The sequence below is a fragment of the Ailuropoda melanoleuca genome, chromosome 12, assembly GCF_002007445.2.
Source record: "Ailuropoda melanoleuca isolate Jingjing chromosome 12, ASM200744v2, whole genome shotgun sequence".
NCBI lineage: Eukaryota > Metazoa > Chordata > Mammalia > Carnivora > Ursidae > Ailuropoda > Ailuropoda melanoleuca.
Window position 1 is genome coordinate 32,329,649 of NC_048229.1, and position 27,468 is coordinate 32,357,116.

At 55.5% G+C, this 27,468-nt stretch overlaps 2 protein-coding genes and 1 long non-coding RNA gene across 9 annotated transcripts in view; 1 reads left to right on the forward strand and 2 right to left on the reverse strand.

Annotated features, from left to right (window-relative positions):
- The window catches only part of NPAS1 (neuronal PAS domain protein 1), a 16,669-nt gene extending 15,370 nt beyond the window's left edge, over positions 1-1,299 (reverse strand). For 3 of the 7 annotated variants that reach the window (XM_034638529.1, XM_034638526.1, XM_034638527.1), the window contains exon 1: positions 923-1,298. The gene's annotated coding sequence lies outside the window, so the exon portion shown is untranslated. Of the gene's footprint in view, positions 1-922 lie in introns of all 7 variants that reach the window. The other 4 variants (XM_034638531.1, XM_034638530.1, XM_034638528.1 and 1 more) reach the window with 3 other exon arrangements.
- Positions 1-5,749, forward strand: part of LOC117795176 — a 7,540-nt gene extending 1,791 nt beyond the window's left edge. The window contains exons 2-3 of the long non-coding RNA XR_004619026.1: positions 4,653-4,724; positions 5,183-5,749. This is a non-coding gene — a long non-coding RNA (uncharacterized LOC117795176). The remainder of the gene's footprint in view (positions 1-4,652; positions 4,725-5,182) is intronic.
- A 3,411-nt stretch (positions 5,750-9,160) lies between these two features.
- ARHGAP35 (Rho GTPase activating protein 35) overlaps positions 9,161-27,468 on the reverse strand; it is an 84,805-nt gene continuing 66,497 nt past the window's right edge. The window contains exons 3-6 of the mRNA XM_002923043.4: positions 24,958-25,035; positions 23,002-23,133; positions 15,049-15,154; positions 9,161-14,232 (exon numbers count right to left, since the gene is read on the reverse strand). Coding sequence (XP_002923089.2) covers positions 13,878-14,232; positions 15,049-15,154; positions 23,002-23,133; positions 24,958-25,035 — 671 coding nt within the window. The 3' untranslated portion in view covers positions 9,161-13,877. The remainder of the gene's footprint in view (positions 14,233-15,048; positions 15,155-23,001; positions 23,134-24,957; positions 25,036-27,468) is intronic.

The window sequence follows — 27,468 nt, forward strand, 5'->3', positions numbered from 1 at the left end:
CCCCGGCCGGGCCCCGGGCGAGGCGGGGGGGGAGGCCGTCCCCCGCCGCTGCCGCCGCCGCCTCCCCCGCGCCCGCCCGCCAGCGCGGCCGCCTCACGCCCGCGCCGGGCCGGCTCCCGCATACCAATAGGCGCACGCGGCGCGCATACGGATCCGACTGGCCCGCGCGCTGCGTGCCAAGCATGCCCAAGCCGGGCGGGCGGGGGACAGGCGCCTCGCCGGGGCCCAGGCCCCCCGGCTCCTGCCCCCAGAGCCCTCTGTCCCGGGGATCCGCTCTCCTAGCCCATCCCAGGAGTCCGTTTGCCCGCATCCGCGGTGCGCCCATTTCCCTGTCTGGGCTAAGGACGTAAGGGAGGCAGAGGGCAGGGACCCCTCCCCATGCCCTGCTCAGGGACCACCTCCCAGGCCCTTGGGGTGTGGCCATGTGTCCCGGCCGCCAAATCTCGGCAACCACAACTTCCTTCCCGGAGACCCGGGCGTGAGAGCCACAGCCCCCGATGCAGTGGCCAGAGCATCAGCCAGAGGACGCCTGCAGGATGGACCCGACACTCGGGGCCCAGGTGTCCTGGTATTCAGATCCTCCAGAAGCAGGAACGTGTTCAATTAGGTCTTCATTCCTCCGGGACTAGGCATTAAGGATTCCCTCCCCCACCCCGCCCCCAGGAGCCAGGCCGCCTCCAAGCCTCTCCAACCAGGTGCCCAGATGCCCTAGACCTTGGTGTCCAGGTACCCAGCCCCCTATTTCTCCGGGACCCAAACATCCGTGTACCCCTTCCCCCAACCGCAGGATACAGGCGTCCTGATACCCTAGCCCCCTGCACACTGGAGTTGCGGCCCCCTGTTTCTTCAGGACCCAGGAGTTCCCTGTCCCCTCCTGCCCGCCTCCCGGCGTCCCTACCCGCAGGACCCACAGCGCCCTTACCTGGCCGCGGGGCAGGCTCCGGGCGCGGCGTGGGGCCGGCCGGGCGGCGCAGAGGGGTGGCCCCATAGACCCCGGGGCAGGCCGGGCTCGGCGGGGCGCGCGGGCTGTGGCGCTTGGTTCTCCGCGCCCACCGCGGCCTCGCAGACTTGGGAGACGCGCGGACCGCGCTGGTAGGCGGGGGCGGTGTCTGCGGAGCCCCGCCCACCTAGTCTCCACCCCCTCGGTCCAGCCCCGCGCCAGCCTCTCCGGCCTTTGCTGTGGTAGGGGGTTCCCAGCGAGGGAACTCTTGAGCCTCCCCGGTGCCCGAGTCCTCTCCGCCCACGGCAACTTCGGGGGTCCGGCCCCCCTCCCACCAGAATGAGAACCTCGGAGATGGAGCTTCCCCATCTCGAGAGGGGAACACCGGAGTCTCCATACTCTAAACGGAGGAAATAGCATCTTCCTCCCCCAAGAGAACCCCGTGCTCCAGCAGCCCCTCGGGACAAGGCGGGCAACCACGCACCCAGCCCAAGCCCCCTGTCGGGGTGGAGACTTAGCCTTCAGTACCCGCGCCAGGGATGCGAATCCAGACGTTCGAGACCCTCCTTTCCCAGGAGAGAATTTCAGGGTGTGAGCATGCCCTCCACAAGAAGGGGACCCCTGCACCCAAGACCCCCCTCACTCTTATAAGGCCAGGCGTGGGCGTCCGGACCTACCCCCTCTCAGGGACTGGGACGCAGGTGTCGGAAGACCTTCAGAGATCAGAATCCTGGGGTCTTACTGCTACAGGATTTCTATTCCTTTAGTGCCCAAGGTTCTTGGTCACGCAGCTTCCAAAAATGAAGAGGTGGACTAGGAAGAGTGGTGGGCAGCAAAGTTTATTGAGCAATATAGTGCAAAGCTCCTGGAGAGGGAGGGGGCCCGAGAGGGGTGCCCCTGCAGTTTCTAAGTTTAGGGGCTTTTATGAGCTCTTTTGCCGAACTCTCTTGAGCAACCAGGGTGTGCTGAGTGGTGCCAATCAGGGCTTTGTTTACGATCTGCCTGCGGATTAGGTTAATGCTTACCTGGGGATAGTCTTTTGGGGCTGACATCTGGGGGCTTCTGTCTTAACTGCCCCTTGCTCGTGATAGTGACAAACGCTCTGAGGTTGATTGTTTTATTTTAGGACGTTTTGCAGAAATCATTTCTGCAAAGGCTGCAAAACACAATGCTAGCGTGGTCCCGTCTAAGCTGCAAAACAGGATGTCAGGGCTGCTTTATCTTAGTTGTCCAGACTTCTATATTTTCTTACTGGGGACCCTGGGCCTGACTACCTAACTGTCCAACTAGCTCCTAACATTATCTACTCCCCCCACCAGTGCAAAGATGGGAACCCTCACATCTGAGCTCCTCCTAGGAGACCCCAGTGCAATCCATGAAGACGGAGTCTTAGGAGTCAGCCAGGCAGAGAGGCCTGGGCAACCAGGCACGGGCCTGCCTCTGGTTGGACAGATCGAGAAACTGAGTCACACACCTCTGAACGGTCCTGTGTACTGGCAGACAGGAACAGTTTTTTTTTTTTTTTAAGTAAGCTCTGTACCCAGCGTGGCGACCTCAAGGTCAAGAGCTGTATGCTCAGTCGGTTAAGCATGTGTCCTTGGCTCGGGTCATGATCTCAGGGTCCTGGGATTGAGCCCCGCATCTCGGGCTCCTTGCTCAGCGGGGAGTCTGCTTTTCCCTCTGCCTGCTGCTCCCACTGCTTGTGCTCTCTCTCTCTCTCTGCCTGACAAATAAATAAATAAAATCTTAAAAAAAAGTTGTATGCTCTATGGACTGACCCAGCCAGGTGCCCCTGATAGGAACACTCTTCAACCTGCTCGTGTTTTTGTTTTTGTTTTTTTTTTCAAAGATTTTATTTATTCATTTGAGAGAGAGAGAGAGAGACAGAGAGAGCACAAGCAGGGGAGAGGCAGAGGGAGAGGGAGAAGCAGGCTCCCTGCTGAGCTGGGAGCCCTATGAGGGTCTGGATCCCAGGACCTGGAGATCATGACCGGAGCTGAAGCCAGACGCTTAACCATCTGAGCCCCCCAGGGGCCCCCAACCTGCTCATGTTAACTGCAGTGAACAGCTTAGGGATCACTTACGTTCCGCCCATTCTTTTCTCCATAGCAAGGTTCTGAGCTGGGCTCTATTACTAAACCCATTTTACAGCTAGGGAAACTGAGGCATGGAGAGACTTTATAGCCTGGTTATGTTGGTCTCTCAGCCAATAATATTTTCCTATTTATCCCCAGAGAGACTCGATGGGGTGTCAGGGTAGGGATTCAGGATCAGATCAGTGGCTTCTATTTCCTGACACCGCTTCCTGGCTGTGTGGCCTGGGCAGATGCTATCCCAGGCCTTGAGAGGGGCACTCATGCTACGCAATCGAGTTATGCTTACATACACACAGATTTTGTCAAGGCTAAGAGCCTGCTTGCTGAGGTTCGAATCCCAGGTCTGCCACGTACTCCTGTGTGACTCTGGGCAAGGAACGTCACCTCTCTGGGCCTCAGTATTTTTCTTTTGTAAATTTTAAAGATTTTATTTATTTATTTGACAGAGATAGACACAGCCAGCGAGGGAACACAAGCAGGGGGAGTGGGAGGGGAAGAAGCAGGCTCATAGCGGAAGAGCCTGATGTGGGGCTCGATCCCAGAACGCCAGGATCATGCCCTGAGCCGAAGGCAGACGCTTAACCGCTGTGCCACCCAGGCGCCCCTGGGTTCTTTTTTTTTAAGGCAACTCGGTTGCAAGGGGAGATTTATTTTGCATCGTACAGCTTTCAGAGCTCTTTTAATTAATTGTTGGACCATGGATGCATTTAATGAGAGTATACAAGTAAACATGATCCAATTCCTCCATCCTAAAAAAGGTGTGGATACCTACTATGTGGCTGGGGAAACATAAGTGGACCAGACAGACCAGATCTTTATGGGATTCGGGAGGCGAATAAAAGGGGGCCCCGTTGAAGAGGCGACTGGATGGAAAAGTCCAGGCAGGAGGTGATAGCGGCCGGACCAGGAGGCAGCGGAATGGGGAGAAGTGGTCAAGTTCTGGAAACGTCCCGAAGGCAGTGATGAGGGATTGCCTGAGGACCGGATGTAAGAGAGGAGGGGCCAGGGGGACTCCGTGGTTTGGGGTTGTTTGAGACCTGGGCAGCCCAGTTTGGTCCCAGAGTTTGTCCTGCTTTTGTTTTTGATCCTTCTATCCACAGACATTTTTTGAGCACCTAGTGTGTCCCAGACGCTCTAGGGATCCGGCAGGGCAGAGATGGGCAGGGATTCCTGTCACTTGGGTGCCCGTCCTAGTGGGGGTGTCGGACAAGAGAGAAAACAAGGGGAAAAAATGTCAGATGGAGCTAAGTGCTAGAGAAAACAAAGAAAGCAGTGTGTGTGTGTGTGTGTGTGTGTGTGTGTGTGCACGCATGCAGGTGCACACACAATTTTAGGTTGGCTGGTCAAATACTGACAATTACTAGTAAGAATAAGTTGGGGATGAAAAAAAAGCCCCACCCACCAACTCCATCAATGGCCCCACATCTAAGGGTCCCCTGGCTTGATATGTGGATGTCCCCCGAGTGCCTGCTTCTGCCTCAACCCCCTTGCTGCCCAGTTGGCCTCCCATCTCCTGGCCCCATGTTGTCCCCTTCAGGCCACCCGAAGTGTCAGGGAAGAACTCTCATCTCCAAGAGGATGGAAGGGCTAACCTGTCACCTGTCACCTATCCACAGGTACAGAAAGAAGACAATGAGCCTCGATGGAACAGAGCGAGATGCATCGCTGGGCTGGTCCTCTGCCCCCAGGTGACACTTGGCAAGACCACAGGCCCACATTCATTTTGGTAGCCAGCAGCAAACACACCAGTGCACTCCCCTGGGGAGCAAGCAGCCCATGGTGGTCACCCTGACCCCCTTGCCTAGGGGGCCAGCCACAGAGATGGCGCAGAGACCGCCATGGTCAGGTGCAGCCAGCAGGCATGCGCGGGGATGCTCAGGGGCTTGGTCAACAGCCTCTCCCAACCCAAGGGCACACCTTCCAGAGAGAGAGAGCCTTTCTCTCCGCAACCCTGCAGACTCCCCCTGGAGAGGGGACAAGGGCCTGAATACCAGCTGAGGAGGCAGCAGGGTGAGGGAAACGGAATGTGGAGAAGAGTGTAGGGGGTTGAGTAGTGGCCCCCACCCCAAAGATCTATCCGCATCCTAACCCTGGAACTGGTGAAAGTGATCTTATTTGACCTTATGTGATTTTATTTGACCCGCAGCCACAAGTGATCTAGACCATTCCCGTCTAGAGCCTTCGGAGGGAGCATGCACGCCCCGCCGGCGCCTTGATTTGGGGCTGGGAGAACCGTGAGGGAATCCATTTCTGTTGCTGGTCATTGGCAAGGGCAGCCACAGGAAGAGCCATGGGCTTCCTGGTCAGATAGCTGGGCTTCAGATCTTGACTCCCCCTCACTCACTTGTGACCTCAGACAAATCATTTGCCCCTTCTGCGCCTCCGTTTCTTCATCTGGAAAATGGGGCTAATGATAAAGCCTCATCCTAGAGTTTGTGTGACAATTGAGTTGAAATGATTAAAAAATGATTAAAACAAAGCCTGTTGCCTTGTAAGTGTCCCCACATCATTAGCTTTTATTAACATTACTTGCCTTGCTAACACTGGTATCAACTGCGTGCCCTGAGTGCCTGCGAGCCTGTATCTCAGCAACCCCTGAGCTCCTGCACATACAACCCAGTTTCTCCCTGCTCAAGCCCGTCTATGGCTCCCCAGCGCCCTGCGGACGCACTTGGAGTTCACTAGCCTGCCCTCCAAGACCCTGTGTCGCCTGGCCCCCCACCGCAGAGGCTGAGTGACTATAAAGAAATGGACGGGTGGGTGGATGGAATAACAGGGGCAGTAGCTCGTCCCGCTGCTTCTCAGGCCGCTCTTGGGCCACTTCCAGCCCCATTTCTCAGAACCCGCCTCCTCCCCAGTCCCCGCGGGTCCCTCTAACCGTGCTTTCCCGATCCGCCCTCCCTTAAGCCGCCACCAACCCGGCTGCCCACGCGGCCGGGCTCGGCCAGGCCTGGGCAGGCGGCGCTCTGCTGACCCCTGGTGGCCGCGAGCAGCAACGCCGCAGTCTCCGCGGCGGGGCTCGTTAGCGCCTAGTCTGTGCCAGGTGCGGGCCCTAGCTTGGCGAGCTGGCTCCGACCCCTGGGTGTCGCAGGGGAGTGGGAATGGGGGTGGGGGTGGGACAGATGGTGATCAGATGCACGGTTTTGTCAGCCCTGGAGTCGTCCGACCTCCTCTGTCAGTGCTCCTGTCTATCCAGTGTCACCTCGCTCCCTGCATCACGTCGCTCCCTGCTCCGGACCACAGGCTGGGTCTTACCGATTTCTCCTCTTGCCTCAGGCTTCAATATGGCTCAGCGCTGTTACTGATTGTTTTTTTTTTTTTTTAAAGATTTTATTTATTTATTTGACATAGACAGAGACAGCCAGCGAGAGAGGGAACAGCAGGGGGAGTGGGAGAGGAAGAAGCAGGCTCATAGCAGAGGAGCCCGATGTGGGGCTCGATCCCAGAACGCCGGGATCACGCCCTGAGCCGAAGGCAGATGCTTAACCGCTGTGCCACCCAGGCGCCCCTACTGATTCTGTTTTTATCTAAAACTGTGAGCACCATGGTTTTGTTTTGTTTTGTTGTATCCCCTTAAGTTTCACACCTGAGGCCAATGTCTCACTCACCTCACCTTGGTCCCTGCCCTGTTGCACTGCCACTTCCTCAGCTCTTCCTGACCACCCTAAATAGCATTCCTGCTCCCCAAAATCCACATCCTTAACTTCTTACCAGTGCTTGATTGACATTATGGCACACGTTCATTTCTTGGCCTGTTTACTGTGTTTCTTTCACTAGATGTCAGTTCCCGGGGCCTGGGACAGAGTAAATGCTCAGGAAATGTGTTAAGTGGCAAATACAATTCGAATGAGTAACAAACTGAGAATGATGCTCTTAGAGAATGTGTTTTTCCTTGAAAGCAGGTGGGTCCATCTTGGTCTGGGGTCGAGAAGGGCTTTGCTGAGGTAGGAGGTGGGCTGAAACCGAAAGGTGGAGGAGGGAGTTAGGAGGAAGGGGTGGACAGTGGGGAGGACAGTGTTCCAGGAGGGGACGGCTCTGCAGAAGGCCTGAGGTGGGTGGGCCCCTGGGGAGCAGGAAGGCTGGGAGCGCAGGGGGAGGGGAAGGCTCCCCAGGAGGATGGGCAGACTGAAATGTTGGGGCTTTCCTCTAAGGGATTTGGGGAGCCCTGGAAGGTGTTAAGGGAAGGGTGGCAGGGCCAGATCTGTTTTGAAAAGCTCCCTCTGGCTGCCCGAGGAGATGGAGAGGGGTAGATGGAAGCTGGAAGTTCAGAGAGGAGGCCTGGACAGACATCTGGGTGAGGTTCAAACAGGATGGTGGCTGGGAACGTGGAGGAGAGGGGCAGGACTTGAGAGCTATGTGGAGCGTAAAACGGACCTTGGAGCTGGTCCAGCTTGATGGGAAAGGGAGAGGGACAGGCGGAGGACTCCAGGGTCTCTGGCTCATCGGGACGGCCGTGGAGAAATGGTTAGGACTTGGGCTGCTGGGTGTGGCACAGGCAGGTGGATGGGTGTGGGGTTTGGAGCAGAGGTCTGGGCTGGAGAGGCACATGGGAGAAGTAGGCTTATAGACAGAGAATCAAGTCAAGGGCGAGGCTGAGACCACTGTGTTCTACAAACTGGGGACCTGAGACAGCTTGGGAGGACACAGTGGGCAGGGGGAGTCACAGGCCCTGCCCCCGGAAGCTCTCTACTTGGGGGGATGGCGGCTGAGAGGTGCAAGTATACATCTACACACAACCTGAACATGAGAGTCAGAGAAAAAGGTTTACGCCAGCACACACATTGAGCACCAACTGTACATTGTAGAGAATTTTTAAAAATACAGAACGAATGCTGAAGCATTTATGGAGAATCACATGAACTCCCCAGGGCAAGTAAATAATAGATACTGGGCAAATCCTTGCGGGATTCTAGAATAATTTCTAGGGGTGCCTGGGTGGCTCAGTCAGTTAAGTGTCTGCCTTTGGCTCAGGTCATGATCCCAGGGTCTTGTGATCAAGTCCTGCATTGGGCTCCCTGTTCCATAGGGAGCCTGCTTCTCCCTCTGCCTCTGTCTCTTACAAATAAAATCTTAAAAAAAAGAAGTATTTCTAGACGAAGACTAACTTTGAGGGGTGGGTGAGGATCCGATGGAGAGACCTGATGTTCGGGGGCATGTGGACAGAAGGCATTCCAGGCAGAGGGAACAGCACAAGCAAAGACCTGGATGTGGGAAGCAACCCCGTGCATTCAGAGAATGTGAATGATTTTGACTGCGGTCGGCGATCTGCTGGGAGGAGCAGGCTGGATCGAGTGAGGCGTCCCAGCAGGGCTGTCAGCGTCTGCTTTCCAGTGGGCACCTGGTCAAGCGACCACCCAGCCAGAAGCCTGTGTGAGCAGGTGGCCTCTCCAGCGCCAGCTCCCGAGCTCTGTGGGTGTCCCAATCAACAGGCCACGTCTGGCACAGGAAGGGGGCGGTGTCCGGTACGATGACTAGTGCCCACTTCTGCCATAGGGGATGCAGAGCCAGGTCTTCCTTCTCAAATAACTTTGGGATATGAAGAAGATGGACGGGAAGGGGCAAGACTGAGGGCAGGGAGGCTGTTTAGGGTGTGGGGTTGCCCGTCGGGAGTGCAGGTGAGCTGGAATTAGGGCTTATGCCAGGGTGGCAGCACTAGGGACAGCAAGGTCACGGTTGCAGGTGGACTTAGGGAGCCAGCCAGCCCTGGAGGCGCTGTCCTGAATGAAGGCGGGTAACAGAGGCTAACACTCCAGGGCCACCGTGGAAGTAAAGCCCCAGCACCACTAGTGTGGCTCAGACATCTGGTATGGGAGGGTGTGAAAGGGCAGGGCAGGAGCTGCTGACTTTAGTGTCCCCTGCCGGGTGCCTGTGGCCATGGGGGTTTGTGCGTCGGGCTTTGGCTAAAGGACCTGAGCAGCACCCCTCCGTGCCCCCCCGCATACCCTCTCGTGGGGGTGCTCTGGGATCCTTGCGCCCTGTGGCCAGAGAACAGACTCGTCCCGCGCGTGCCAGGCCTTGGCCGCAGCGTCTGAGGAGCTGGTGTCCCCACGGGCCTGAGGCTGAGCCCGCTGCGGGAAGGGCGCTCCAGGCCCTGGCGGGAGGAGCCAGCTTCGGCGCTCTCAGGTTTGGTTTTTTACAAGATTGATTTATTAACTATGATACATATCACATAAGGCCTTTTCAGTTTTTTACACCATTCCCATTGAGACGAGTACAATACTTTGTAGCAAATACATGATTTTAAAAAACAAAACCAAACAAAAGCACGTCAGTCAGAGACGCCTCCGCCGTAGTTGACGGCTGACCATGCACTAATCAGGCTGGAGCCTCAAAAACCCACAACGTGTTTAAAAAAAAAAAAAAGGTCTGGAAATTAAGCAAACATTCCTAACACCAACTACAGGATGTCCTGGTTAAAGCCCCTAAAATACAAAGAAATAATTGTTATACTTTCTTTACATACAGTTCTCCACTTTTGCTGCAAAACAGAAATTTAGGCACACGGCCAGACTACTAACACATTTCAATACCATTAATATGCTTTTTTTCTCAGGAAACTCAAAATATTTGTTAATTCAACATATATAAAGATCATTTAACATGTGAAAATACAAGTACCAGAAAAATAAGCTGGCAGCAGCACTATTCCAAATTTTCAAACAAGTTTTATTCCCATACAATTCAGACATTGCCTTTTTTTTTTATGTACACAGGGAACAGGATTTTTTTTTATGCAAACAATAACTTAGTCCCTGTCTTGACTACACAGATGTGTAACCTCACTGCCCTGGGCACAGACCTGGCTCCCCAGGAGGGAAGGATCCTTCCCGGGCCCGCAGCCTGGAACCTCGGGAGAGGAGAATGGCCTTTCCCCTCACACCGGCCCCTCACCAGCAGTCCCAGACACGACTCGCTCCATCCTTTCACCTAAGCGCAAACGAGTCGCTTGAACCTGCCAAGCAACAGGAGGGCGACTCCTCGTCCACCGTCTGCAGTCAGCAAGGCCTGGGAGCGAGCACAGTGCCGGCTGTCCCCGTTTCTGGGTGCACACCGTGCCCAACTGCACAGCAGGACTGTGGAGCCCGGCCCCCAGAAAGTCGCCCAAGTCCCTGGGTCTTCCTGCTCTTGGAGACACAGTGGCTGGCCAGAGCCCTCAGTGGCAAGGAGGTATCCACTCCTTTCTCGGAAACCCCAGAACAGCGTGGCTGTCCTCGCAGGAGCGGGAAGGGGGCACAGAGGGATAGGGTTTTTACCAACAGAGGGTGTTTTTCAAGTTTCAGGGCTGAGGATGGACTGCCCTCCAGGCCTCTCCCACTCCCCCGCCCGGCCCATGAGACCAGGGCCCCAGGCCCAAGGCCAGGGGAAGGTGCGCGCTCCGGGCCCCTCCAGGCCAGTGTACTGCTTCTATGACGTCACCCTCTGTCCACCTGGCAAAGACCCACACACTCTGCTAGAAGAATCACACCGGCAGTGCGCTTCCTGCCTTGTGGCAGGAAGACCAAGGTGGCAGTAGGGTGTAGAACACAGGAAACAGTACTGAGTATTCCTCAGCACTCAGAGCCGAGTGATGGGAAGCACGACTTGACGGAGAGCAGGAACAAATGTGCCGTATGTGACCCCCAATATGCTACACGGCCAAGAACTGAGGGCGAGTTCACAAGCCAGGCCGCACCACCTCCCCTCCTCCATGGAAGCATCCGTGTCAGAGCCAGCATCAGCCTTACGCTCACAACCAAAGGCTGTTCATTTCCACCAAATACGGCAACCACTGTCTTGAGGACGTCCGACAGGGGCCGACAGAGCTCCCGGGCAAACCACTGTTTGGCTGTGGGGGAGGGAACAAGTCCCACTCCCTCTGCTGACCGGCTCACCCACTCTGGCCAAAGCGGACTAAGGCTGCCCTTCCCTCCGTGGCAGAGCTGCGAGGCCGCTCGCGCGAGAACCCCTTGGGGAAGCAAGCCCTCTTCAGAGCGTCACACGGCAGAACTCAGGCGGCGCGCAGCATTGCACTCACGGCGGCACGTCCCAACACGGGCCCAGGCTTGCCTTTGCGGGTCCCATCCAAGCGCCCATTCAGTCTGGGTGCTAACCCCCGACTGGGGGCTGAAGCCCAGGGCCCACAACTACCACGAACGGCAATGCCAACCCAGAATGACAGAGAAACACCCCCCAGTTCAAGTCAGTCTGGAGAGGAAAACTAGAAGCTACACTTGACAGAAGAAATGGAAACAAGAGGAACCCCTGGCGCTTCCTGTCCATGGTGGCTCTTTTGGGCATGACCCGCCAGCTCCCCCCTGTACACCCTTAAAGCCCTGGCAGGACACTGGGAGTAGCCAGGTGGATAGGCTCCTGCGGCTCCCCAAGCTGGCTGGCAGGGGGTGCTGTTGGCTCAGAGGCTTCCCAGGACTCCCTCGAGGGCAAGCGCACAAAGCCGGTATCCCTCCTCAGTGAGCTGCCCCTGCCCACACACCCGGAAGTCACCATCTGCACAGTCTCAGGGATGGGGGAGCTTGGGGGCTTGTCCAGCTCCTGAGGCACAGCCCAGGCATGCAGGCGGTGGTGTGGGGGGTGGCCCCGCGAGCCGGCACAGGAAAACTGGTAGCGGGGGNGGGGGGTGGGTGGGAGGGGGACCGGGGTACTTTTCAGTTCACACAAGGGATGGTGGTCCCAGACCACCCCCACCCAGCACCCTGAGGGGCTGCCTCAGAGCAGGCGGGTGAGCATGACCTAGAAAAAGGCAGAGATGCATTCAATGGAGTGATTTTCTCACCTGCCTGGGGCTCAGAGCAGAGGGGGTGGAAAGCCAGGGCCAGGGGTCTGCCAACCCCCACCGTCACAACCCGACCTGTCACCTTCCTGCCAACCCCCCAGAAGAGACCCCTCACCCAGCATTTACATAAACGTTCGTGTACCTTAGGGTTGTTTTTTGACTAGTATTCTTAAAAAGAGGTGGTGAGACTTGCAAGGATCGTTATCCAAGCACCTTAGTTTGCCGTACAGGAACTAGTAACGGTAAGGTATCCAGCTTATCCGGAGCAAGTCAGTGAGCGAAGGGCCTCCCCTCCCAACAGCCGACACCAAGAGGCTGGGGCTGGAGGCTGTTTGGGGCAGCTGTCAGGCCACCTGGCTGAGGGACCCAGAGCATTGTCGAACCTACCACAAGCATTGCTTCTTAAAGTGCAAAGAGACCTGGAGGCTGCATGGCCTGCAGGGCCCTGAAGCCCATGGCCCAGGGGGCCTCTGTGTCAGGCTTCCCGGTCTCGGAGGCCACAGCCCAGCCACGAGGAGTGGGAGGGCAGCCAGTATCTGTAGCAGCCTTAGCACGATCGCTGCGTTGGGGGGAGAGAAAGTGGGGCATGCTAAGGGCTCTCCGGGGGTCAGCGGGAAGGCCAGGAAGCTGAGGTGAAGGCCATCTCCCAGGAAGGGCTAGGGAAGGCCACGGGGCTGTGTGTGTGGCAGGCAGGCACGGCGCCCTCCTCGTGACTCTGGCAGCTTCTGTGACTTTCGCTCCCCCAGGACCAGGAGGGCCTGGGAGCACAAAGGATGTCCCTGTGCAGGAACGGGCAGATCACACTTCTCCACACATCGCCCACTTCCCAGGAACACCCCTAGGCTGGTGTTCTGTGGCCCGGGATGAAATTGACCCCACTCCAATACCAAACACACTAACCCAAACCCTCAGTGCACCCAGCGTCCCCCCTGGCTGTGCCCTCTCGAACAGGCATACCCCCCACGTGCACACACATTCACACACACACACACACACACACACAGTAGTGTTTCCATAGCACTGTAGTGTGTTCCAAGGCAGACCAGGATCCAGGCTGGTCTGCTGGTCTCCCAAGCTTTTCCCACCGAGGGCTTAAACTGTCTTCTTGGGGAAAGGGGATCTAGTGACAGGGCATAAGTGGGACCCCCACAGCTTCTCCGGCAACCACCCTTGGGTATCCTTGTTTTGTTGTGACAAAGACAAGGGCCATATGCCACCTGCCCGCCTCTCCAAGAGGTGGGAGAAGGGGTCAATCTTGAGGTCTGTAGTGTCTTCCTCTTTCTTTTCTAAGTTACTGGAGGGGTTTTTCCACGTTTCTTCCAGTGTTCTCTGTTTTAAAGGGAATGTATCTCCAAAGCCTACGAAGTGGGAGGGGGTGTGTGGGAAGTGGAGGGGAAGTCACACACTCTTGGTCCAGGCACACAGCCACCCTCCCTGTTCTGACCTGCCAGGCCAGCCCCCTCAGCACTGTACCTTGGGTTGAGAGAGCTGTGGCCTGTGTGTTCCCAAGGAGGCCACTGGACAGGGGCTCCCCGAAAGGGGGTGGGGATGCAGATACGGAAGGTGGGAAGAGACAGACGAAACAGACTGGAACTGTTCTGGGGGAGGGGTTTGCCGGCCCCGCCCTGGGGTGGCCCAAATCTCGGGAGCCTCCTCCCGTTGGCAGAGGCTGGGGCACTGTCCGAGCAGTGGGTGGATGCCCCCAGGCTGGTATGCGTGGGCAGGTGGGGGAGGTGGTCTGGGGAACAGTGAGCGTGTGGAGGGCCACAGGGGCCACGGCCTGGCCAGTTCAGTCCTCAAAAGGGTCCAAGTCAAAGGGCAGGGCGCCCCCTGGCTGATGCCTGCTCCAGGTCTGCAGCGCCGGGCTCAGGGGGCCTGACAGCCCAGCCCAGCCCAGCCCAGCCCAGCCCAGCCCACGGTAGACTGGGGCTCCTGCTCCCACTGAGGTCTTGAGAAGGTAACGGGGGAGGGGGACACTCGCCCCACCTCCACCCTGGTGGACCTGGTTTTGTTCAAGGCCAAATGCCACCCTGTTGAAAAGAGGTCTCCTTCTGCTCCAGGCCTTGATGGCTCACAGCGTGTGTTCGGCTTGAAGCTGGGAGGGGAGCAGGGCCTGCATGGGGGACTGGGGGGGTGGAGGGGACTGGGGGGGTGACGGCTGACTCGTGACAGGTGTGGAGGTGAGGAAGGGGACGGTGGAAGCCACGGTAGAGGGGGAGCTGGGTGTGGCGCCAGGAGGCTCACTGATAGGCCGATTGTGGAAGAAGAAGGGGCACTGCTGGATGAAGAGCTCAATGATTGTCTGGTAGGTCCGCGTGGCTGTGAGGGCGTCCATGGTGCTGAAGTCGGGTCTCATCAAGGTGGGCCAGAAGCAGATGGAGAGGTTCTCACTGGTCATGAGATTCACCTTGTTGTTGTGGCTGACTCTGTGGGGGACACCAAACTCACGGTCAGAGCTCTGCAGGGCAGAGGGCCCTGGATGAGGCTCTCCGCCAGCAGGGCCCCTGCCCCATCCCCTGTGTGCCCATGGTCACTGTCACCCCAACTGCTTTCCCTGCCTGCCCACCCCAACCTCAAAACAGGAAAGGCCCAAGCACAGCTCTCTATGGCCTGGCCTGGAAATCGAGACCTGAGACCCTCTGTGGCCGGTCCTCTGCTCCCATGTTGCCACGGGGCCAGCCCTGAGGAGTGGCTCTGAGGTCTTGGCTCATGGGATGCCCTCCACAAACCCCGTGGGTAGACGGTCTGCCTCAGGGACTCTCTTCCAGACACCAAAATGTGTGACGCTGCTCTGGCTGAACAGAGGGAGTGCGTACATCCCGCACTGGAATTCCATGCAATACCACTCTGCCAAGAGAGGAACAGGTTTGCCTGGAAAACCAACCTATTCTGTCTGTGAAGAAATCTGGGCAACAGTCCGTTGACAGGCTTCCTGCCTGGAGCTGCTGCACTTACTCGACAGGTTCAAGTTTCTTCCCAGCACCCCCATCTTGTCCAGGGTTTCGTCACACACACTCTGGGCACGCTTGGGGCCGCGGGGGCCTCTCGGAGAGAACCAGGATGGAAATGTAAGGAGGAAATTGTAACAAGGATGCTCCCTGGTGAGCCAGATGGGCCCCACTGAGGAGCCGCCCCAGCAGCTGGTGGCAGGCCGGCCCGGCCCAGCTTCATTCTGCTGCTAGCTGGCCCTGACTGGTAATTTCGGGAGAAGGGAAGACCAAATAGCAAGCCCTGCAACATACTTGTTCAGGTGAGAGATGACGTATTTGAAGACTTCGTGGTTTTCCTTTGGAAATTTCTTGAGTACCTCCTTAAGGGCATGTAACTTCTGCTCCCGGTCATTGATTTCTGAGGAAAGAGAAAACCAAGACTTTCGTGGCCATGGCTGGTGGGTGTTACGGGCTCAAGACAGATACTGGTCCTGGGCAGGTGGTGAGATGAGCGGGATGAGGGCCACCTCGGGGCACAGCCCAGGGCTTTCAGACAAGGTCAACCCCAGTCTTTCCCCCAAAAGCTTCTGCCCAAGGCAGGCACACCTGGCGGTGGCACCGACCCAACAGCCAGGCCCACCTCTGGGTCCCAGGCCCCTGCTGAAGGGGAGCACTGTGTGCCTGGGGCTTCCTGGCCCCCAGTACCCGAGACTCAAGGATCCACAGAGACACCGCCATAAAGAACACCATTCTTTGCTCATCCGGTTGCCCCTGGAGACAGGCATCCCAATGCAGAAAGCCTGCGTGCTTCCTGACCAGACGGGGGAGCGCTGCCACCCACCCACGCCAACAGACTGTCTAGGGAGGGAGTTTGTCATAAGACCAGGGCTCTGTCCTTTTCCTAGAGACACAAGGACCCTCTACACATCTCCCTATTGGAGGAGCTGATGGAAACAGTGGGGGAATTCTCATGCAGTTCATCAAAGGGACTACGCACCCCCTTCCCCCACTACCACCCACACTTTGCCCATCATGGAATCCTAATGTAGTGGGAGCCTGAAAACAAGTTAACTCGAATAAGTGCTCATCTACACCAGGCTTGGTTCGGTTAGTCGTCGGTGTCCTATGAGGCAGGGGCTTGTCAGCGCACTGAGGGACAAGGAAGGTGACGTTGCAGAGCTTGGGAACCAAACCCCACTGACGGGCTGCGGAGCCTGAGTGTGGCCCATCATGCTTGCTCCCTGGGGTCCTGGCTGCCCTTTCTTGAATACACTTGGCTTGCCTTGGCTGGGAGAGCCGGCCCAGATTTCTCTGAGCATCAAAGACCTCCCTACGGCTACTTCTTAGAGTTGAAGGTGACACCTAGGACCCAGAAAAACCACAGTTGATCCAGGAAGAGATAACAGCTCTCCCACACTTACGGTTGTGGGGGTGGGTGAATGGGGGAATTGCTAAAAAAAAAAAAAAAAAGATGGTTCCTGGGGCGCCTAGGTGGCTCAGTCGTTAAGCGTCTGCCTTCGGCCCAGGGCCTGATCCCAGGGTCCTGGGATCGAGCCCCACACTGACCTCCCTGCTCCACCGGGAAGCCTGCTTCTCCCTCTCCCACGCCCCCTGCTTGTGCTCCCGCTCTCTCTTGCTGGCTGTCTCTCTGTCAAATAAATAAATAAAATCTTAAAAAAAAAAAAAAATGATGGTTCCTGACTAGTTTGGGGGCATAGACTTCTTTGCGATGGCTGTAAGCTCTGGAGCCTCTCCTCAAACATGCCACGTACAACTCTGTCTACAACTGCTGGAGGCTCGCGGGCTCCCCAAAATTCATCCTGTTCCTTAGGAGCCTACGGCCTCCAAGTTAAGAACCTCCGAAGCAGGGGTGCCTGGGTGGCACAGTCATTAAGGGTCTGCCTTTGGCTCAGGGCGTGATCCCAGAGTTCTGGGATCGAGCCCCACACGGGGCTCCTCCGCTAGGAGCCTGCTTCTTTCTCTCACACTCCCCCTGCTTGTGTTCCCTCTCTCGCTGGCTGTCTCTCTGTCAAATAAATAAATAAAATCTTAAAAAAAAAAAAATGATGGTTCCTGACTAGTTTGGGGGCATAGACTTCTTTGCGATGGCTGTAAGCTCTGGAGCCTCTCCTCAAACATGCCACGTACAACTCTGTCTACAACTGCTGGAGGCTCGCGGGCTCCCCAAAATTCATCCTGTTCCTTAGGAGCCTACGGCCTCCAAGTTAAGAACCTCCGAAGCAGGGGTGCCTGGGTGGCACAGTCATTAAGGGTCTGCCTTTGGCTCAGGGCGTGATCCCAGAGTTCTGGGATCGAGCCCCACACGGGGCTCCTCCGCTAGGAGCCTGCTTCTTTCTCTCACACTCCCCCTGCTTGTGTTCCCTCTCTCGCTGGCTGTCTCTCTGTCAAATAAATAAATAAAATCTTAAAAAAAAAAAAAAAAGAATCTCTGAAGCAGGTGACGTGCCTCCAGGGTCACAGTCTGGGGACACGCGGGAGGAGCCCGGCTGGGGCTAGACTAGGAAGGACAGGCGGAGTGTGCACGGCCGGGAAGGGACGGCAACGTGTAGGGAGGAAAGGCTGTGCAGCAGGTCAGAGCCCAAACCCAACCTGCGTGGTCCTGGGTTCAAATCCTGTCTCTGACACGGCCAGCTGCGTGACCGTGGATGAGTGACACTTCTGGCGTGCGCCGCTTGTCTGAAGATAGCGATGGGGCTGAAGATGGCGATGCCACACGGTGAGACACAGAGCTCACACGAAGACACACGGTCAGCACCGGCAGTTAGCCTGAGGGTAGGAAGCAGTGGGAAAGGAGGCTGCGAAGATGGGCAGGGCTGGGGTGACCCCGAGCTTTTGCCGGCAGGCTCGTGGGCATGAAACCCGGTGAATCTTTTTTTTTTTTTTTTAAAAGATTTTATTTATTTATGCGACAGAGATAGAGACAGCCAGCGAGACAGGGAACACAAGCAGGGGGAGTGGGAGAGGAAGGAAGCAGGCTCATAGCGGAGGAGCCTGATATGGGGCTCGATCCCATAACGCCGGGATCACGCCCCGAGCCGAAGGCAGACGCTTAACCGCCGTGCCACCCAGGCGCCCCCCCCGTGAATCTTTTGACTCAAGAGTGGGACTTGATAAAAATCATGTTTCGGTAACAGCTGTCTGGTAGAAAATGACGGAAAAACCACAGGAACTAATTGTGTGGGGCCATTATCACCGTCAGTGCTCTGCACCCAAGCTTTATTTTAAGGGTTTGACCTCGAGAGTACACTTTCTCTCTGGCTTTGAGTTTCCAAAATCTTTCCTGTTAAACCTCAGTACAAAGTTTACTTAAAACAAGTCCAGCGCTCTCATCAGGAGGAGGGGCTGTCTTGACACCTGAGGAGCATATGCGGGGCTCAGAATCTCCCTCAACGGAATCATGACACCCCCTCCCGGACGCGAGTTGAGCACAGGTCACGCCGGCACTGTGCGCGCCACAAACGCAGCTGTGTGTTCCCATGAGGCATTTGACCCCCGGGGCACCTGCACCCAAGAGTGGGCCGGGCCTCCTCCGTCCTCTTGGCTAGAGGCAGGAAGCCGGGTTGGCAATGACGGGGGCCTGTCCTCCATGGAGCCACAAGGATGTCTGCTGTCTCTCTGTCTTCCTTGGGAGGAGGAGGGAGCGGAGGTGGGAGTATTGGGACTCACACGCCGACCTCAGGAATGCCGGCCTCCCTCCCCACGTCGCGGCAGCAAGGTGCCCAGCAAGGCCCTAGATGGTCCCCCTCCTTGTGCATCCCCCCTCCCTTTCTCCAGCCGGCTTCGAGGTGCACGTGCTCACGAGTGTGGAGGAGCACGGAGTGTGGCAGGAGGAGGAGGAGGGAGGACATCAAGGAGAGCAACAGGAAGCCTCTCAGTACAGAGCCCAGCCCTCCCTCTGACTCACGAAAAACATGGCCCATCTTGCTGACTTGACCTCGCTCGCCTCCTCCCTCAAGCAAGGGAACCTTCTCTCTGGCACTCTGCCAGAGTGCTAATGGGACAAGGTCGGAGTCGCTCTTTGTGCAGCCCTTACCACACTGGGCTCCCCTTACATGCTGGCGGAGAAAACGCCAAGAGGCAGCACCATGGACGGGAGACTGGTGAGGGGGAAGGTGGGTGGGTGCAGGCCGTCTCCCGGTCCCGCATGCCTGCTCGGGGCCGCCTGCCTTCCGCCACACTGCGGAGCTCTCCAACTCCAGGGCCTCCCCAGCTCACACCGCGTACTGGTGAAATCAGATCTCAGCCAACCAGCACAGCAAGACAGGTTCCTGAGGGGCGTTTTCAGGCCAGCTGAACCCAGAGTAATCTGGATGCAGCCCAGGCGACGGAGAACTCAGACTAAGAAGTACCCCGAGACCGCAAGAGGAAGCAGAGGCCACGGCTTTGGGTTAGCTTGCCACACTCCTCACGGCACACAGATCAACTGAGGCTCCAAGAAGTAAGAGTACTGGTCCAAGGTCACACAGGTTGCTGTAGGGGTTCTTGCCCTGGCTGGCGTGCTCTGCTGCCCCCTTCAGCCCAGGCCATCAGACTGGAGGCTGGGATCTGCTGCCACAAAACTCAGAGCCTGGAGGAAAATCTCTGATGGCCTCAGACCATATCGTGCACCTGCACCAGCAGAAAAGGAACAGCCCAGCTCAAGGCCCTGTCACCCTCTCAGTGGTACACGGAGACCCACACAGCATGCAACCCCCACCTCTCCCTCAGGTGCAAAACGAGTCCAAGGCCAAGATTTCAGTCTATTGTTGGGCCTGGAATGGAAGATTCTGGGTGTCTTTCTGCGGGAGCCATGACCTTGCAGTCACCTGTTCTGTGCCTCCTACCCCATCTGACCACACACTCATCTGCCATGCCATCTACCCTGTCCCACACAGGGCCTGGCACGTGCCAGGATGTGAGTGAGGAACACCCCTGTGACCTGACGCAGTTATCTCGACAGAAAAAGAAAGGAAGCAGGATCCAGAATTAGTTTACCATCTCTAGCTGTAAGGTGTCCCACCTCTTGACGGGAATGGTGAGACGGTGCGCCAGTACCCGGAACACTCGGGGGACATACCCCTCTGACAAGCCGGTGAAAGCCACCGGTCTTCTGTACTCTGCGCACATGGGGCTTTATAAGCAGTTACAGGGCTAAGGAGGCTCAGGCCCTCTGGATGAAGACTGAGCTAGCGCTAGGACCCCGTGCGGCACACAGATGGAGGACAGGGCCTGTGGGGGACTGGCTGGACTGGGGGGATTCCACATCGGTGGTAGTGGGGTTGAGGGTGTCGTGAGAGGAGGAGAACACGTGGGGTGAGAATAAATGATAATAGATGGTAAAGGCCAGGGTGAGGTGTGTGGGTGACATGGAACAGGGAACTCAAAGCCCTTTTCTCTGTCTCCTGAAATCCTGGTCCTCCCTGAAGCCACAGCCCAGGTGCGACCTCTTCCATGAAGCCCTCGACCCTAGTACCCCCTCACTGCATTTTCTGCACTTCTAGCTCAGCTGGCTTCATTCTGTCTGGCAGGTAACTGAAGTACACACCCTGGGAGGGCAGGGACAATGTCTCTGCACAGAAGGTCAAGCCCAAGCATGCCACTCCCTAAGAGGTATGGGCGGCGGCCGCTGCTGTTACTCACTTCTGAATCACCCACACACCACCTTGAGGAGGCTAGGAAGATAACTGGTGAATAATCACAAAAATCTCTATTTGTGGGCATTTTTTTTTTTTTAGAGATTTTATTTATTCATTTGAGAGAGAGACAAGAGATAGAGAAGGGACAAGCAGGGGGAGGGGCAGAGGGAGAGGGAGAAGCAGGCTTCCCGCTGAGCAGGGAGCCCAATGTGGGGCTGGATCTCAGGACCTGGAAATCACGACCCAAGCTGAAGGCAGACGCCCAACCATCTGAGCCACCCAGGCGCCCCTGTCTGTGGGCATATTTTCAGCAACGTTCAATATTGTGAAATTCTGGAGCTAACAAAACAATTTGATAGTGACCTTGGTATTTGTTGTGATGGGATCTGAAACCATTTCCAAGCCCTGAACACACACAAACACAACAGCTCTTAGGTATTAAGTGGGAAGAGCTGGTCAAGTTGACGTTGCCATGGAAACCCAGCCAGGCTGGGAATACCTACTTTTGGGTTTGAAAATCTTTGTTTCATAATGTCCCTTAACACTAACGCTGGTCTGGCCTGGTTGGTGTCACTGGCTCAGTTAAACCCACCCCAGGACACGCACAGCCCCAGTGGCCTTGGAAGGTGCCCAGTCAGCGAGATCCTTCCCCCGCCCCCACCTTCCGCCCACCCCCAGGTTCAAGAAAACGGAGCCCCAGCTGAGTAGCTCCAGCTGACTAGCTTCGGGCACAGGAAACACACAATGGGAAGAGGAAGCAGAAATCTCCACCCTTTTCCAGGCTGCAGGAACAGCAAGAAGCTCCCTTCCTCAGCGGTGGAAGCCAGGGACGCTGCTATAGGAAGGGCAGCTGATTCCCTATCAGTAACACCTCCCTCCCCTACCCCTCGCTACCCCCGCAAAAAAACAAAAAGACGCTATGTCAGCAATCCCTGCAGAAACAATGGGATTCTGTTGGGAGCCGGAACTCTACGAGCCTCTAGATGGCGCCAAGTCAAGACAAATGCTGACGGGAATCCTCCCGCTCGGAGCGCGGACGGAGTACCAGCCCACACCTTTTCTTCCTAACTTCCGCCCACAGCGGAGCCTAGGTGGAAATCAAGCTGGCTCCAGATGGAGATTTCCTATGCGCTTCACATCTGGGCCAGCCCGGAGCCTGTCGGAGGGCTGATAGCTCGGAAGGCTCTATCTTTGGACAGCAGGAGCAGAGCACCTGTCCCCACCCAACTCAACTGGTCTGGAGAAACCTGGACTCCTGCTGGGAATGAACGCCAGGCAACCCCATGACAGTGCCAGAACTCTGCGCTTCCGCTCCATCCTTGATGGGCTTGGATAAGTTCAGAAGCTGTGAGAGAGTCCCATCTGCCAAGACCATGGGGATAAAGCACAGCAAAGGTGGCACCCGGCTTGCAGAAACACATATTATCGGAAATGCAGACCAGGGAAGGGTGACTCCGGGGGCCCTTGAATTCCGGGCAGCAGCCAGGTTCTGACAGGGGCGCCTCCACAGTTCGGGGTGGGCTGCTGTCAGCATCCCCGTTTCCCGAAGTCACTAAGAGCCTGTGATCCAAGACTTAAAACCCTGATTTATGACTTCCCCCAAATTGCTACCCACACCATCACCATCAGCCTTGTGAGTAAATCATGCTGGCTTAAAACTCCCTCTTTTGAACTGGGCAGCGATGAGATGAGACTAAGGTCCTGTGGTCTAAGGAACACAGCTCCCTTCCCCCCCCCCTTGGTCACTGGCCAAGACCCTCCCTTCTGCAGCTGCACAGCAAATGGCTCCTTCTGGGGGTCTTGGCCCACCAGCCTTGCAAAGCAGGAAGGCCGCCTTTGACTAAAAAAGGGAAAAAGTGCCACAAGGTGGGAAGCTGCAGCTCGGCCCCAAGTCCAGGAAAGGCTGCCCGCTGGGAAGGCTCCCAATACAGCGACAAACGTCTCCCGAGAGGGGCAGGTCAGGGCGGAAACAGCTGTTGGGGTTGGCAGGATGGCACACAAAGGTCGCCAGTAAAACCAGAGGTGCTAACTTGCTACAGCCCCAAGCGGTCATCTGGTTAGGGCGATTCGAGCTGTCCCTTTCCCTCCAGAGGCTGGGTTCCTCCGAGGTGGGCTGGCTCCAGACCACATGCTGACTTTCTTGTAAGAGGGATGGGTGAGCGAGGGGAGAAGAAAGGCCTGTTACAGCCCTGCCTCTAGATCTCTCCTAATCTTCCATGAATGGGAGTAGGGACAGTGTCATAGGAAACTAAGGGTCAGGGAAGGTTGCGCCGGCCACGCTTACACTGTGGACAAGCCAAGGAGCCGGGATGTGACTCAAGTCTGATACAAAGCCAGACTCTTAACTCATGGAGTTCTGGGGGAACCCGCAACTCTCCGGACAGAACCCTTATTAGAAGAGCCCCTCTGGTCTACAAAGGCAGGGGCCTGATCTGCAAGCCCCTATGGAGTCATCCTTTGTTCCCTGTCCCTCTGTCCTTCTGAGCCCAGCTCGAAGAGCCAGAGCGTCTGCTCCCTGAGCGCAGGACCCATTCTCATGGTGCTGCAAGCCCTCTCCCTCAATTCACCCAGCACACTCAGCCCAGGGAGCTGCCTGCGCCCAGAGCCGGGCCGAGCGGCCGGTACTCACTGTGTGCCTCCACCAGATCGATCTGCATGTTGTACGGGACCAGGGGGTCTGGCAGCTCTGAGAAAAAGCTCTTCATGGCGCCAGCCACGGTATTCACTGTGAAGTCCTTCTCCGCCAAGTCCAGGTTGTGGTCTGAAAGGAAGTTGGGAGAGGGAGGGCAATGTAAGCTGGACAGAAGCAAAAGGAAAACTCAGTGCTTAGGGGAAGTCAGAGAAACCTCGAAGACCCTGGGATGCTGCCCAGGGCTGGCCTGGAGCCTGGGCAGGGACTTGGGATTATCACAGACTGAACAGGAGGTGGCATCCCTGGGCACTGCTAAAAAACACACTGTGAGATCTGCAGACCGAGGCTGACACCCCAGGCCTCCTTCCAAGGTCATCCTTTGATTTTTTTTTTTTTTTTTTTTTTTTTTTTTTTTTTATTATTTATTCGAAAGAGATAGAGACAGCCAGCGAGAGAGGGAACACAGGCAGGGGGAGTGGGAGAGGAAGAAGCAGGCTCACAGCAGAGGAGCCTGACGTGGGGCTCGATCCCCGAACGCCGGGATCACGCCCTGAGCCGAAGGCAGACGCTTAACCGCTGTGCCACCCAGGCGCCCCCAAGGTCATCCTTTGAATAGAGCAACTGCACCCCGTCATTCTGGGCCGCCCAACTCCCCTTGTCTGGCTGGGATGTGGTGCCACCGCTTCCTTACACCCTCCCCTCTGGAAAAAATAAAGGACTTTCCTAAAAGGTTGGCTCGCTTTTCACAGTGGGTTACAGAACATTACCAACAGTCCTGACTGCTGCCTCCATCCTTGTTCCTTAAAGTGGCAGGATGACTAGACGCCTCGTTCTCCCTCTGGTCCCTCCCAGCCTATGACACCACTGACCTCTGTGTCTTCGCTTTTCTTTGAATACTTTACTGCATTCCTGATTTACAAGAAATCATCTACTGTTAGACATGAGCTGCTTCCATTTTGGGGGGGTATAAACTGTTAACAGATTCTTGTATATACACAAGTACATACCCAAGTGTGTGGCCACACCCTCATTTTGACCTCGTGCTCCCTATCCTGCAGGATAAACAGGTGTTTCCCTTCCTTAGTGGACGCCCTCCCCCATTGCCAGCTAACAGAGACCGACCGTGGCGCTGCAAAGTGCGATGGCCCCCCCGGGAGCCCGGGGGTAGGGTGCCTGCTCCTGGTTGCTGCTCTGTCCTGTAGGCCCACACGGGCTGCCTGGCTTCAGAGTCTGGTTTGGTCTCCTTGGCCCAGCCACATGCCGAGCTGGATCCTACTTTGATCCTCAGCTTACTCTGCTCTCTGGCTGGTGACATCTGAGAACTTTTACTGCTCTGGCTCGTTTGCTTCTGGCACCGTGGGTGTGACTTCTCATCCCGTAGCTGCTCTGTTCTAGGATGGAGAGTTTGGCTCTCTGGCTCTAGGCCTCTGAGACCTAGCTTAGGAGAAATGAGCCCCTGCCAAGAGCCAGTCTAACTCACGAGATTTCAGCTTTGGGAGCCTGGGTGCCAAAGCTCAGCTGATCATAACTGTTCCCTCTCACTGACTCTCTCATGCAGGGATTTTGCAAGGAGGGGAGTCATGTGTATTCCTGGGGCCCCAGCAAAACAGGACCATGACTGCAACCCCACTTTGTATTATGTGCCTGCAACTACCCTTGTCAGACCCACTGCAAGGGAAGTAAGGCTCCCAGAGGTGACCGAGGCGCACGCCAGGGTGACCTGCAACAGCGTCTGTGGACGGCGACATGGGGAGCAGCTGGCTGACGTGCGTTTGGCAGGGAAGATGCTTCTGTTTGCTGACAGGACCTGTCCCCCCTCCTCCACATGGCAGTGTGCGCATGGGGACAAGGCTAACTGGGCCCAAATGCTCTCTCTCTCAGTCAGCAAGCCTGGCTGTCCCGTCTGCCTTGATTGGCTCCAGCCTCCGATGCTTGGCCAGGCTGCGGCCTTACCTTGGTCGAACTGTCTCTGCAGACTCTCCATCTCAGACTTATTCCCGCTGACCCGGTAGATGCCTTCAGTGCTCAGTCCTGAGGAGAAACAAGCAGGTTTCTTAGGAGCAGGGAGTGCAGAGCAGAGAACGAGGAGGACTGGACTTGAGCAAAGACAGGGTGATTCCACATGGCACCCGCCAGAGGAACAGGGTGAAGCGCTCTGGACTTTCCAATGTGCTTCAATGCACTCTCCCCCCGTTTTCTTTTTCACGTCAATATTTAAAAATACTTTTTTGTAAATATTAAAATAATGTATAAGTACCTCAGCTAATTTTTGTCCACATTTTGATGTACTCTTCTGAATTTATTATTTTTTTTTAAGTAGCTCCAATGTGGGGCTTGAACACACAACCCCAAGATCAAGAGTCACATGATCTACCACTGAGCCAGCCAGGTACCCCTTGAATTTTGTGTTTTTTTCTTTTTTTTCATGGAGATAATACTGTGCTTTAACCCGCCCTTTTCACTTACAAAGTATGTTGTGAGCTTATCCTAATCATTAAATATTCTTTTTCATTTTAAAGACATCAAAGTATACAATAACTTTAAAAATAGTCCTATTGTTAATCATTTAGGTTTTCCCGAGTTTTCTCTGTTAAAATACCCTACAATTATGTTTCTTATGTTTTCTGGATAGCTAGTAAGTTTAACAGATTCTTGGCAGTGTGTGTTTCTTACTTTGTGAATTTCCTATTCATGTTCTTGTCATTCTTGTTCATTTCCCTATGAGTGGTCCCTCTCATTGTGTACTTGAAAGAGGCCTCTGAATAGTAAGGAACTGACCATGTTAACATTACATACATTTACATTTTCCTCCTCTTTGTTATCGCTCTTCTAATTCTGTATATTGAATTTTTTGAAGTCCATAATTTAAAAATTTTAGGTTTTCAAGACCAGTTTCTTTATGCTGTCTCCCTTTGTTTTTTATCTTTGAACAAATTCTCCTATTCTGAGAGCAGATACTTCTATTTCTTCTTTCTTGATCTTTTATTACACCCCCCCCCAACTTAGCTCTGTGATGCTTCTGTAACTGATTTAGTATACAGTCAGGTAAGGAAAAAAACAATACTTAAAAACAATACTAAAATTTAGTTAAGTAATACAGAAGAATATAAAGTAGCAGGTGAGAGACTGACCTCCCCTTCACCCCTCACCCCAGGAAGCACTGCTCACCCTGGAGTGGATTCCAATCACTGGCTACTGACACCTCCACCCCCCCACCCCGTCTCAGGGAAGGAAAGTCCACTGCTGCACCCTTAAGATCACACAGTTCTAAAGGATGATGCAGTCACAGTGAAGACCAGAGTGGATCTCACGGCTAAACCAACCCTGCTTAGCCAAAAGGGCACTGAGGACGTGCCCTGGAGCCAACACCAAACACCAGAAGGCAGTGTGGGCAGCGGACGGAGGGCCGGGCCAAAAGGTGACCAGTAAGCTCCAGAGAGCCGAGTGTCTCAATGTCAGTTATCACTGTGACTCACGCCTCTGGAGAGGCAGCCATCAGGCAAGATCAAAGCAGTCAGCCTATTTCTGGGGCCCCAGAATAGTGGCAGGTGAACCTTTAAAGAACATCGATGACAAAGTCTTCAATTCTCTGGCTTAAAAGCTGTTAATTGCACATGGGCCTTTCACTCCCCCGAGAAAAGTGGGGTTAACAGGCCAGCCCCGAGGACATATTACTGTGCAGTGCCTAGGTACAAAGGAGCTGCCCTCACTGCATCTGGAGGGAAGGAGAAGTGCGTACATTTGCCAAACCTGAGGCCCCAGATGCAACCCGCCCCCCCCCTTCGGAGCCCACATTTCCTGAGTGTCTCTTTGCTGTGCCCTGAGCTAGGTGCTTTCCCACATCCATCTACCACTCACTCACTTATTGAATCCTCAGCCCCATTTGGGAGGAGCTCCAGGAGAGAGAGGACAAGGGTGAGGAAAGCGAGGATCCAAAAGGTGAAACCCTTGCCCCAAATCGCAAGGACGCTAAAGTCCAAGTCCAGGGCCTCTCCCACTCGTGCGCCTCAGTGCTGTTCTGGAAGAAGTCGGACATCTATCCAACAGGTTGGGGTCTGGACCACAGCCTCCCCCCAGAAGAAATGCCACACCTGCGTGAAGCCCGTGGGCCCTCAGCATTCTGGGTTGCTTTTGAGATGGCACATCTGTTGCTGCTATCAATCCCCAAAGGTCAGAGGTCAGGGATGATTCTCAGTGACTTTTCCAAACTGTCTCAGACATATTTAAATTTTCTACCCATTTCACATCCCAGGTAACACTCACACAGTTACACACAAAATCATCTCCATTTTGACAAGCCCTGGGTATGTATCAGCAGGCACAAGGCTTCACCCCCTAGGCTGGAAATATACCTATTCTCTACATAGCCTTCCCTTTATCTGAGTATCTAAGATACTCCAGCACTAAGACAACAAAGGCACAAATGGCAGGAGCTTACGAAGTCCTTGAGAATGTAGCAACAGC